We start from the raw sequence: 13,226 nt of genomic DNA on the forward strand, positions 1-13,226 counted from the left end.
TTTATATATTATTACTATAGTTGCAAGCACTATTATTACATATAGTGCTTACATGTATTTACATATATAAGACATTAGCCCTGCATTTAGACATAGTTAACACATTGAAGCAGTTTTCATATAATCAGACTTTGATGTAATGTAATTCATTTGGGCTGAAGTAGGATCAGATGAACTGAATCAAATCCACATTGTTCATAACACCACATCTTTCAAACCTGATTCGGCCCATAAAAACAGCAACATGCATGGTTGGATGGATTGACTTTTCATCTCATGCCGTCATCTCCTTTAACTGAAGACATTCTCATCAGCCTCAGCTGTACTGTGTTTAGCGCTCGTAAGCAAATGATAGCACGCTAACAGCCTAAACTATGGTAAAACTGTATACCTGCTAAACATCAGCATGATAGCAGAGACACAAATCAGGGCAGGCCTCTGTTCCTCTGTAACTCTTTGGAACTCTTTGGAACTCTTTGGAACTTAATGAGCACAAAAAACTACACCTCCCATAAGTTTCACGGGTACTTGCACCATGGTGACTTGATCATTTTTACAGTTGTTCAGCTCTCTGTTTATTCTCTGCTGTCTAAAAACCTGACGCCGCCTTCGCTCCTCTCTGCTCTGCTGTTATTTTAGTCATCAGCACTGTTAGAAGTTTCAATGGAATTTTAAACGAGGATTTCTTTCTTGCCAGAAAAAGCTGCCCCAATGCAGCCTCACAGAGCCACAAGCATGCCTGTAGACACATTCTAGCCACAGGTACAAGAACAGAATGGCTTGTGTCTGACTATCTCACAATCCTCATGCCAAGAAATCCCTCCCTCGATACCAAACACCCAGCAGCCAGCGGCAGCAGCAGCACAGACATGGTGAGGACAGAGGTTGATACAGTGAAAAGTGGGTTAGAGTTCAAAGGGCTGAGGAGAGCGGGCACTGCTCTGATCTTTGGCAGGGGAGTTAAAACATTAACATTCACCCCGCACAGCCAAGCCAGGCTTTACCCCTGCATCTCCTCAAAGCCAGGGAGGAGGTTCATATAGTATGCAGAAGGGGAGATACATGCAGCATATATTTAGAAATGTGTGTGCATGCTTGTGCTTCAGTTCATGTACGACAGCATGCTGTATATATGGAGACAAATGGTAGAAGGATAGAGATCAGACCATATATATTGTATATGTTCTGATATCCACACTCACCAGCTCTATCAGTGGGATTACATGAGTCCATTTATCATTCCATATGAGTGCGGCTTGCATGGGTAATTGTAAATTAAGTGGATTACTGTGCGGTATAGTCCCTGAGGGAATTAGAGGATCTCTGAATGGATGCAAAATCCTATCGTAGTGTATCCAGCAGGTCCCACAGCAGCATCAGCACTTTCTCAAGCAATGATATCAGCACGAGCTCCTTTGAATGATACTGATTTAATATCACCACGGTAGATTTAATGATACTGACACTCATTATGTTTCTGCTCCCTGAAGTGGGGCCGATGCTTCAAGTGATTGGCACATTCAGCCAGAAGTGTGCTCAACAATAGGTGTTTCATGGGTTACACTGTACCCCCTTTCATAAGCAGGAATCGGTGTATTCTGTTCAGCCAAGACAGAGGTTTTGTCTTTAATCACAAAGTTGGAAAGTAAGCGAGGATAAAGTGTATGTAAAGTCGCTCTTTCAAGGCTTTGCGTAAGATGAAACTACAAGATGCATTCCTTTTTCCTGCTGGCTTCAGTGGCCTTACACCATCCAAATCCCTCAAATCAAAATCCCAATTGCGGTGGATTACAAACGAGGAGGCAGTGGCAGGGATTTCTTTTTAATGAGGACAAAAACCTATCACCACATCTAACCTGAAACGGTTCATTTGCTGCTGGCTGCCAGTTGGCACTTCCCAGTAGAATTCCATGGGGTTAAAATTGTAGAGTTTCAGCTCGGTTCGCTCAGGGCCCTGGCAACAAACGACGGCCTCCCTCCCACACCCCCGAACATTTAAACCCAGCTCAGTTTGCCCAAAGCAATCTCGGCTCGGGAGTGGAAAGGTCACATTAAATAAATAAAGAATGGGGAGATCACTGGGCATCCCACACACGGAGTGAACAGCACTTTGAAAGGATAGCCAAGGCTACACCATTTAGCATTCAGTAGCCTGAAGCAATCCATGAGGCTGGCAGTCTGAGAACAGAAAATCCAAGTCCAGATTGACTCCCACTCACTTGCCATGGCTACATCAGTCACATTGCTCTTTTAGCTAAACTTCTGGCCTGTTTGTCACTGCACTGTTTGCTGTTGTCGGCTATGAGAAGAGACAACTACGTGGTATTAATTCATCGCCTCAGGTTGAAGTCTGGCCAGTGTTTTTACCAGCATTTCATTACAATATGTTCATATTTCTATCTCTCTCAACTCCTAACCTCTCAGAGTTTGCAGGAATTAGCACGAGGAAACAGCAACGCAGGCGACAAGAGAAAAAAACTGGACCTGAATATTTGAAAACGTCTGTCTTGTTTTCTGCATTTCCAAATAAAAGCAGTGCTGTTGCATTGGAACCTGTGAGACAATGCAGACAAGATTACACACTACATCAGTGAAAGTCTATTCTCAGGTTTTAGGAAGAACTTCACAAGCCTATAAAAAGTAAACTCAATTGGATTTGTGACCTGTATTCACATCCACACACACACACCAAAAAATATAGTCTCGAGTGCTTATAAGCCAGGTGCATGGGCCCAAACACACACCGCATCCCTGAGGTACAGTATTTTTGTGCCTTCACACACACACACACATGCCCTTTGTCGTTGCAGGAGCCCAGCTTGTTACATCATCCAGAGGGAAGTTTATCAGAGACTGATCAGCAGCAGCCTGAAGACTCTCAAAGGCTGTTTTGTCTTGCTCTTGCCTGAAACTCCCTGAACCCACAGATTACCTTCCAGCCATGGGTATTTGTTTACCACGGACTGAATTTGCAAGTCTGTATCATGGCTGCCTGCCGTCACTGAGTGGAAGTCCTTTAGTTTATCAGTGCCAGGAGAACTAAAGTAAGTCCACAGATAATCCAGGTCTTTACTTTGACCAACTATTTTGTTTGCACACTCACACACAGGACAGAACTATTACAAATATTACATTATCTGACACTGATTATGACCTTATCTTTTAATTGAAGTGGAAAATATGTGTCACGGTCAACATATAGACATTTTATTATATGTATTTAGGAGAAAGCAGCCTCACAGCAGTATCTTTGAGAGCTGTTTTACCTGTGGATGACTCAATCTGCAGAAAGCACCTTATCAATAATAACGATAGATAAAACCAGGCCAGGTCTTCACTGAAAATTAGGATCCAAACTGTGAAAAAGGGGGAATGTGTTTGTCCCACATGAGTTCACATGAGGGTCAGAAACTAGATTTTCTGCTTCATAGAAACTAATTAAAAACCTTAGACTAGTGTTCCAAATATGATGATACTAGAGAACCTACTACTGCTGCAAGACTCTGTGTCATTTATCACCATTACATTTTAGTCACAGAGTGGAGAATTGTGATTTTACAAATAATAAATACCTGTTCTGAGGCTCAATCCAGAGATCCTCTGACCATCTGGATAAAAAATATTTACTCGTTTCTCATGTTACAATTTTATTTCTTAATCTAGGAAGCTGGAAATGAATTATCACTCATTCATACTCCATAACTGCTTATTCCAGCTGACACAGGGCGAGAGGTGGGGTACGCCCTGGACAAGTCACCAGTTCATCACAGGGCACATAGAGACAAACAACCACTCACACTCACATTCACAGCTACGGACAATTTAGAGTCAACAATTAACCTGTTAAGGTCGGGAGGAAGCCGGAGTACCCGGAGAGAACCCACACAGACATGGGGAGAACATGCAGACTCCACACAGAAAGACCCCAGCCAAGGTTTGAACCTAGTGAGGCAACAGTGCTAACCACTGCACCACCGTGCCGCCAGTACGTGCTGTTTTTGTATAAAACACAAGCAAAATATCAGCTTGTTATTTTGTATGAAAACTTATAAGGCTGAAAAAAAAACTATAATGATAGACTTTTTTTTATTTCAGAAGAGAAAACCAACACAGGAAACATTTTCATTATACAGAATAAAATGCTTAACATTATTAATATTTTTCATCCTATTAGTCTGAAGAGTCTTCAAAAACATGTTTTTGAAGACTCTTCAGATGGTCCTCAGAAGGTCCTCTAACAATACTTACAACTGCAGTTGTAAGTATTGTTAGAGGACCTTCTGGCTTGTTGAGTAGACCTATTTATTTTGCAGAAATTCCACTGCTCAGTTATGTGAGTCAAACTGGGCCAGTACCAAAGAAAGAGATCCATTCAAGTTACCTACAAGTTCTTTGTTTCATTTTTACTCTGAAGTTTACACGTTACACTGAGACATTTATTAGTGTGTAATCACTAATAATATCTAATAAAATGAATGTTATAACAGCAGTGTGTGTTTCTGTGTTTGGACAGAATGTGTACTTTTTTCCCAGTATGTGAAAATTAGTCACTTCCTGTATTTTTCTCCCTCCACAAGTGGGACAGTTTCCTGTTCATGCCCACGCCGACACCAGGATTTCATTTGTGCAGAAAGGGAGAATCGACAGCAGCTCAAACCAACTGTTTGATTCTGGCAGATTAAAGAGGGGGCTGTTTTACATAACAATCTTGCTTGAGTCCAGCTTTTATACAGCTGGCCGGGATTTCTCATCCACTCACATCTCAGACCTGCTACAGTCCTGTGAAAGAGCAGGACCAAAGTGTGATTGAAGAGGGGGAATTTAGTTTTTTTCTAGGGTGGAAATATCAGAAGTGTACACAAGGAAGGATGAAGGAGTGGAGTGAGGCGAAGCTCACTGGAAAGACTCCCAGTCTTCACCGCTGTCATGCAAAGACCACACAGCTCCAGAATGTTCCAAAACAGCCGGGATACGAGGGGATAAACTCTGGGTACACGGCGCCTTTGATGATGCAGCAGCTAACAGTCTGTTCAAGCTCGACTGTGTCTCACCTGCAATCAAGGCAAATGCTTAATGATGCGAACAACCTTTGCAATGCATTAAAAAGACACTAAAAAGGCACTTTTCAAGAGAACAGCCGTGTTCAAATTACATCATCTTCTCTGCTTAACACAATCATGGTTTCAAGTGTCATTTAGCAACCAGACATTATTCCCATTAGAGTTGCAAGCAATTAAGAGCAAAGTCCCCCAGGCATAAACAAAAGCAAGATCCTCCAAAGAGATGCAGCGGCGGTGAGATTGCCAATTGTGCGACTTTTCCATCAGAGTGCAGAGTTAGGATTCATGCAGGAAGAAGGACAGAATATAAGGCTACTAGAACCTGTGAGGGGGGTACAGAAAAATCTGGGATTCACATTTCCCTTGGAGTCAACAGAATGTGAGCTATATGCACTGCTTAGCTGTGTATTAGGCATGATAAACACGCAGACAGGAGCATCCCTCTGGAACTCTTCATCACCAGCATATTCTGACGATGAGCGCTGGCCAACCGCAGGATCCTGGCCTGTCTCCCAGCCAGCCCTGCTAATTAGTCCCTCTCTTCTGAGCTAATTGGCCGATAAAAAATGAGGATGGCCTCTTCACCCAGCCCGAGTGTTGTGCCACCAAATGGCAGTGGGGAGGATTATGCGGGCTTATGAGGCATGGTGACACTCAGCGAGAACCACTCCTCTGCTATTAATTTCCTTGTCAAGCTGGTGGCCTCTGCTGTGTCACTTTGGTTTGTTAGTGCATCGGAGAAAACTTTAGTCCGTGGTTGACTTCCAACAACTTATTCTCATTAAATCCCTCCATATCTTTTACTGTTTTACTGTGTTTGCTTCGGGTACAAAATTAACAATGAGATCATTAATTTGAGCCGTTGCTATGCGCTGCAGGCGATGTCAGTGTTACAACATGTTACAGACGAGTGGCACATGGCTTATCTTGCTTTGTGGCTTTAGGTTGTGTTAGAGCTGCTGGGAGTGTGAGAGAATCTGGATTTCCAAAGAAAAACTGTCCGATAAAATGTAAATTACTGTGGGACTGCAGCGTCTGTGGTTTGATTCCAGCTGTGGACCTGTGCCTCTCTCTGTGTGTCTCATTTCCTGTCTGTCTCCACAGCTGTCCAAAAGAAAAAAAATACTTAGTTTATTAGTGACACAATAAAGCTGTGAAAACAAAGCTCTGTGGCTGTGAAATGAAGCCAATGCGGAAGTGTCAAATTCTGTAATTCCTCGAGTGACCAACGTTTCAAACTCCATGTTAAAATTAAACAGCAGAAATAAACATGTTTACAGCCTGGTACAAAAAACTGTTTAATTTCCCCGTTCATGACAACTGTACTAAGGGTGAATTTATATACAACTCACCTGTTCAGATTATATTAAGGCTTAAAGTTATGCAGAAATGAGAGCGTGGACACTTGGATTGACAGGTGGGTGTTGTTGCAGATGCACCCAGGTGTCGGGCTCCTAAGCTCCGCCAATAATCCATGCATTTGCTGATTTTTAGGTTAGCCGGGAGGCAGAAGAGGCAGGGCAGCCAACATGGCGGAGGCCGGAGCCACAGATTCTGAGCTTCAAAATGCAGGGTGACGCCACGCATGCGACGTCCGTTCTGTGAAATCAGCAGAAATCACAGCAGAGACATGTCAAAGAAAGAAAGAAAGATCAGATTTCAGACAAATAAAGAAATATATAATACTGCATGCTGCTGTGTTAGATGTGAGCTGAATGTGAAAAGAAAAGAATCATTATACCGTGTCATTAATGTGTAAAAGAAAGAAAGAAAGAACGAACGAACGAAAGAAAGATTACATTACATACATAGTCATTACATAATAACTGAAGCGCTGTATGAAGATACACTCTTGTGTTTGAGTTCATGTTGTACTGTCAGAGGACTGTTTGGATGGAAAGGAAGTTTTTCCTCGCCACCGTCTCCAACTGCGTGCTCATGGTGGAACTGTTGGTCTCTGTAGATAATATTATAAAGTACGGTCTAGTATGCTCTGTATGAAAAGTGTCATGACATAACTTTTGTTATGATATGAGAGTACAGAGCCACAGACTGGACCGACAACAAACACAGATATGTGTTGAAGTTGGCTTTTATTAGAACTCTGACTTTCCACAATGAGGTGTGCACCATAACAATTCAAAGTCACTGACTTGTAGATGAATGAAGACAGAGACAGTCCAAGCTGAGCCTGAGGTGTGTGCACTCTGTGTCACTCTCTCTCTCTCTCTCTCTAAAGAACTTCCACAGGTTCACAATTAGATAATTTGCACATGCGGAGGACTCCGGTTATGAATGGGTGCATGCCCCGAAGTCCCGCCTCTTCCGCTCACACAGACGGACCAATCAGAGGCGCCGGTGCGCATCGATGGGACGTCGCGTCAGCTGCCGTCGTGTCGGGATTGGAATGTTACCGTCTAACAATCGGAACAACTGAGCACTCGGTAATTGGACACTAGGCTCGCGGAATCCCGTCTTTTTTGAACCCTTTCTCTCATATTTACTCCGCCGTCTGCCCGGCCTCGCGTGGATCGGAGAAGTTCGCCCGCTGCGTGGCTCCCCGCCGACCGGGTTTTTATTCTAGATCGGCGCGTCTGAGGGAATGAGGGGAGGCTGTGAGAAATAAGCAGAGAAATGCAGGGATTCGTCAGGTTACAGTTGCACCGCTGAGCTGCTCCTGCGCTGCGACGCTCCTCCGGGTTTTTTTCCGCTTCTCTTCACACGGGACCATGGAGTGATACAACACGGGACCAGTTCACCCCGAGCTATTTGGATCCGAACGCGGCGGCCACACCGACGTTTCTTTCTTTCTTTTTTTTTTTTTTTACACTCCCTGGTCAGTTACCGAGTTTAACATCCACACCGGGGTATACCTTTCCGTCTGGGAGAGCCTCGGGGACCCCTGCTCGCTGTTCAGCCGGGGGGAGAGAGAGTTCCCAGACGGCTGTCGGACACTTTGACCGCCTGAGGAGCTCCACACGGATCAGGCTGAATGAGGGAGAGGAGGCGCGCAGGGGAAGAGAGTCTCCGCGTGTGATTTGTGTCCGACACGGTCCGGTACAGCTCGGCTCTGTGTTCGGTGCCCCCCACTGAAGGCGCTGTGAGATATGCTGGAACTCTACAGAAGAGGGAGAACGGGACAACACTTTTAAAATCGCCCACATGCACTGGATCAATTGCTGGATTTGGGAACCGAATACTCAGAAGGGGGGTTGGGGATCCTTGGAGGTAGCCGGAGGATGGAGCGGTGTAGCCGGGGTTGGTGAGAGCCTCACTTCGGGCCACTTTACATTTCTTATTCCTAAACAACTCGCCCCTGTTCCCAGGACACATGCAGGCCAAAAAACGCTACCTGATCCTGCTCTCCGCCGGTGCATGTCTAGTGCTTCTCTTCTACCTCGGAGGAGTTCAACTTCCAGCGGCGAGCAGGAGCCGGCATGACCGCAGCAGAAATGGGTACCGGTCCGACCAGCCCTGGCCTCACTTCTCGGACCCGTTACACCTCTTTCTGCCGTGGGATCAGACCGATACCGAGGAGTACAACCTGCACATTTCTCCGCGGCAGAAGAGGGACATCAACACGAGTGTTTACAAAGGCAAGCGGTGCCGCATGGACTCCTGCTTTGATTTCTCCCTGTGCCACAAGAACGGATTCAAAGTTTATGTTTACCCGCAGCAGAAGGGCGAGAAGATCTCAGAGAGTTACCAGAATATTTTATCCACCATCGAGGGGTCCAGGTTTTACACATCAGACCCCGGACAGGCGTGTCTGTTCGTCCTGAGTTTGGACACTCTGGACCGGGACCAGCTGTCCCCGCAATATGTCCACAACCTGAAGACCAAGGTCCAGAACCTGCCTCTGTGGAACGACGGCAGGAACCACCTCATATTTAACTTGTACTCGGGGACGTGGCCGGACTATACGGAAGACCTGGGCTTTGACATCGGTCAGGCCATGTTGGCCAAAGCCAGCATCAGCACCGAGAACTTCAGGCCCAACTTCGACGTGTCCATCCCCCTCTTCTCCAAGGAGCACCCGAGGACCGGCGGAGAGAGGGGGTACCTCAAGTACAACTCCATCCCGCCTTTTAGAAAGTACATGCTGGTGTTCAAAGGGAAGCGCTACCTGACAGGTATCGGCTCGGACACCAGGAATGCCTTACACCACGTCCACAACGCGGAGGACGTGGTGCTGCTCACCACCTGCAAGCACGGCAAAGACTGGCAGAAGCACAAGGACGCACGCTGTGACAAGGACAACGCGGAGTATGACAAGTAAGTTCCCAGCCACTGAGGGAGATAAAAGTTGTTCCTTTTTGATGCTGTTGGACTTTTACGCATGGAGCTATCACCACACACACACACACACACACACACACACACACACACACACACACACACACACATACACACACATACCAGCGCAGGCGTGCGTCTTTCAGTGTTTCTCACACTTTGGCGCACGATGTGAGCGCAGATCACTTCCTATGTGCGTCTTAAGTGAGTGTTGGAACTGACATGAGCTTCCTCTTTTAAAGTCAGAGCTGAACTCTGAGTGTGTCCTCAGTCCGGTCATAGTTAACCAGCCCTATGTCCCCTCTACATGGCTGCCCTCTACCCTCCACTCCACCTCTTTGCTCCCTTTCAAGCATGAAGTTAAAGATCTCCAGCCAGTCTATCAGCTCCCCGGACACCCTCTCTCCCTCTCCTTCCCTCCTTCTTTCCTTTTCCTATGAAGGAATTCCCCCCCTCCTCCTCTCCTCTCCTCCACCACCTTCCAGCCCCTCTTCCATAGGAGCACTGCAACCTTTTACCAGGATCCGCACGGACACGTTTGATCTGCACCCTGCACTTAGTGTGAATTAAGTGAAAGTCTATGGTGGGAGTTTTTTTTTTTTCTCCTCTGAAATTAGTGTTGGGTGTTTCGGTGACCTTGTCATGACAAAGCTCTGCTTCCTTAGTTTACGTCTGCTGCGGTGTGTAACAAGTTGTGTTGAATTATGAGGCGATTTACTGTGAATAAATCAGTCATAATGGGTTAATTATCACCTTCATTTGCAGGCGTTAGTGCCATCTTTTCCACTTAGCCCCCAGGGGTAGTTGATTACCTCTAATTTTGGAGGTCTCAGTTTTGTCAAGTTGGTAATTAATGCCCAACCCCCCCCCCACACACACACACACACACTTGGTTTGTTTTAATCCAGGAGGCGTGTTTCATGTTTACATAGCTCGATTATGTCTTGAACTCGGCTGACAGGTTCACTCCTCTGTGAGTGACACCGGTTTGATCAACATCATCAACCCATGCCTCTGTAAAGCCTGGATAAACTCGGGCGTGTGGTAACAGCACTTGTCGACATTGTTGCCAGTGTGTGTGTGTGTGAGTGCATGTCAAGGTTAAGGGCAGGCACAGGTGGTGAACATATGGAAAGTTAACCTACACATATTTCCATCCGATTAGTCAGAGAGACAGAGAGAGGAGCTGTGGGGGGAGATAAGAAAGACTGTTAACCAAACACGCGCCGGGTTGAGGGTGGAAGTGACTCTCCTTGAACTTGAAGTGAACCACCAGCTCCTCATGAAGACAAACTGATAATGCAGAAAAGGGGAGCTCTAAGAAAACCTCACAAGCATGCACTTGTCTATCCATTCGTCATCCTAACACACACACACACACACACACTCTCCCTCGCTGTCTTCCCGGATGCCTCAGGCTGTGTGTCACCTGGAGAGAGATGTGTCATCCATTACCTGACATTCCAGTCGTCTCTGGATGGCCCACCTCTTTTTTTTTCCCTCAGCGGACGCGGCCTCTGGTGGCCTCTCACCCAGCCTCCCAGATGTGCCTCTGTCTCAGGGGAAAGTCTCTGTGGCACAATCGGCTGTGGTGAGCTCAGGGAAGCCGCTCTTTGCACCGTTGCGTGTTTCACGCTTGATTTATTTGATCAGTGCCGCACACGCCTGTTAGTCATCTCATTTCCAGCATCGATACTACGTTTGATTTGTGTCCCTGCTGAAAGTCACTAAATCCAGCACTGAGCGCTGAGCGTGCATTGCTCTGTGATCTTCATGAACCATTTGAGTTGACTTTTCTTCATTTATCTGGCTATTATTACCGTGTTTAGATTAATGGCTTACTTTGGGACACAGTGAAGTTAATAAATGTGAAGCATTTTTCTGCTGTTATGATTTATCAGCCTGTTTAAATTGAATCAAACCCATACCTTTTCATTTTAATCTAATTTAAGCCCCTTTGGGTGTCGGCCTGTGCTCTGCAAAAAAAAAAAAAAAAAAATCCCTGACGTAGCTCTCTCAGGTAAACGGATCTATATGCAGCCGGCTGCATTCCCATAGGTTGAGGGCGGACAGGCGGTGCCTTGCGGGGATGCTGTGATGCAGACTCAGGAATGCACACACGTGTCAGAGCAGCTGTTAGTGGTTCAGGAGGGAGCGCTGTCAAGGCAGGCCGACGGGCAGCACAGTATTGTATGTACCTGGATGCTCTCTCTCTCTGAATGGAGCCCGGCGCATACCTCTGGATGCGTTAAGCCATGGCCTTATGTTACTCCTCGGTTGTTTGCAATCAATATCCATCCACCCACAGGCCACAAACACACCCACCCACATATTAACACACACACTGAGTGCTGCAGAGATGTCCGGCCTCGTCTCTGACCTTTGACCTCCCCTCCCCTGCCATGCAGTGGAATGCTTCTGTACAAAGGAATGCAGCGGCAGGAGGGCAGACTGAGAGGCAGCACATAGGTACCAGCTCCCACACAGCATGCACGCTCCACACATTTATTCAATTGATTTCCTTAGCTGCAACAGCTGTCAATTGAAGTCACTCTGGTCCACTTTCATGGCCAAACGCTGATGAAAGGGGCCATTCAGTGCTACGTTATCCACTGAGTTTTCAGGGCTTCCTGACAATGATCCTCGGAGAGGACAGAGAAAGACTATTACAGCCTTGACAATTGAACAGTTTCACGTTAGGTGGGATTTTGCCTCATGGTGACTAAACATCCTCCACACGCACACTCCTACGACATCTGTTCTGTTTTCTGTCTTTCCATTTGGAAATCAGACTTCTCATTTCTCTCAAATAGGAAGTTTGTTGCTCGTTAACTTCCTGTTTCTGTCGTGAATCACCTCGGGCGTTGATATTCCGTTGTATTTTCTCTCCAACAGAGGACCAAAAAAGTCACAGATTTGCCCTACGCTTGCACATTCTGTAGCCCGGCATTAAACTTAGCACGTAAGTAGTATAAGTGCTCCCGTTCCCAGCTGCCGGCAGATTATCCTGCTAAAATCACCAGTACGGCTTCTAATATCATGAGTCGATCGCTCCGAGTAAATCATTACAACTATCGAGTGTTCCATTAAAGTCCGAGCTCACATATTCCTTTCATTTTCTCTTTGTTAAGCCTTTCTCTGACTAACCGCAGCGTCATCATCCCCCATTTAATACTTAACCAGCTTTGTTGGCTCGTATTGACTTTGCACTTTAGCCACTTCACTGGCAGCTGCCGCTCAAGGTCACTCCGAGGGACTAGAAAACTCAGAGAGAGAGAGAGAGAGCGAGAGAGAGCGATTTAGAGAATGAAAGACAAGAGGAGATCCAGAAACCTTGTGTGTGTGTGTGTGTTTGCCTGAAAGTGTTTGGTGGAGGAAGAAGAAGAGCAAGTGGGTGTGAGATTGAGTGATAATAGTGCGGTGGATGTGGGAGTGTGCTGCGTGAGTTGGGATGAATTTTTTTTTTCCCCATTAGGAGTCAATGACAGAAACATCAACGGAGCGCTGCGGCGTTTTCATTTCGCGACCATGTCATCATTTTTTCCCCCACTCGAGAAAATTCTGTCAGAAAGGCGTGAGGCGGCCGTGCGGGAGAACGAGGGCCGGCCACTTGTCCTCTTGTCTTTCCTCTGTTTGTCTCCCCTCCCTCCCTTCCTCTCACCCCCCGTCTATCAGAACAACATGGACTGATGTGATTTGGCTTGAGATGTGGCTCCATGCCACATTTCCATTTCCCCTTCTCTTTTTATTCTTAATGACGACGCGGCGGATGACATTTTGTTGACACAACGCCACGGAACGAGAGGCAGCAGAAGCTGATCCGGGCCAAGTAAAGAAACCCGGCGACACTTTCCCCTTCTTATCTCGCTA

General features: G+C 46.2%; 1 protein-coding gene across 1 annotated transcript in view; it reads left to right on the plus strand.

The window, feature by feature from the left end:
• The first annotated feature begins 7,368 nt into the window (after positions 1-7,368).
• Positions 7,369-13,226, plus strand: part of ext1b (exostosin glycosyltransferase 1b) — a 117,489-nt gene continuing 111,631 nt past the window's right edge. The window contains exon 1 of the mRNA XM_019269624.2: positions 7,369-9,335. Coding sequence (XP_019125169.1) covers positions 8,392-9,335 — 944 coding nt within the window. The 5' untranslated portion in view covers positions 7,369-8,391. The remainder of the gene's footprint in view (positions 9,336-13,226) is intronic.

The sequence above is a fragment of the Larimichthys crocea genome, chromosome XIII (assembly GCF_000972845.2).
Source record: "Larimichthys crocea isolate SSNF chromosome XIII, L_crocea_2.0, whole genome shotgun sequence".
NCBI lineage: Eukaryota > Metazoa > Chordata > Actinopteri > Sciaenidae > Larimichthys > Larimichthys crocea.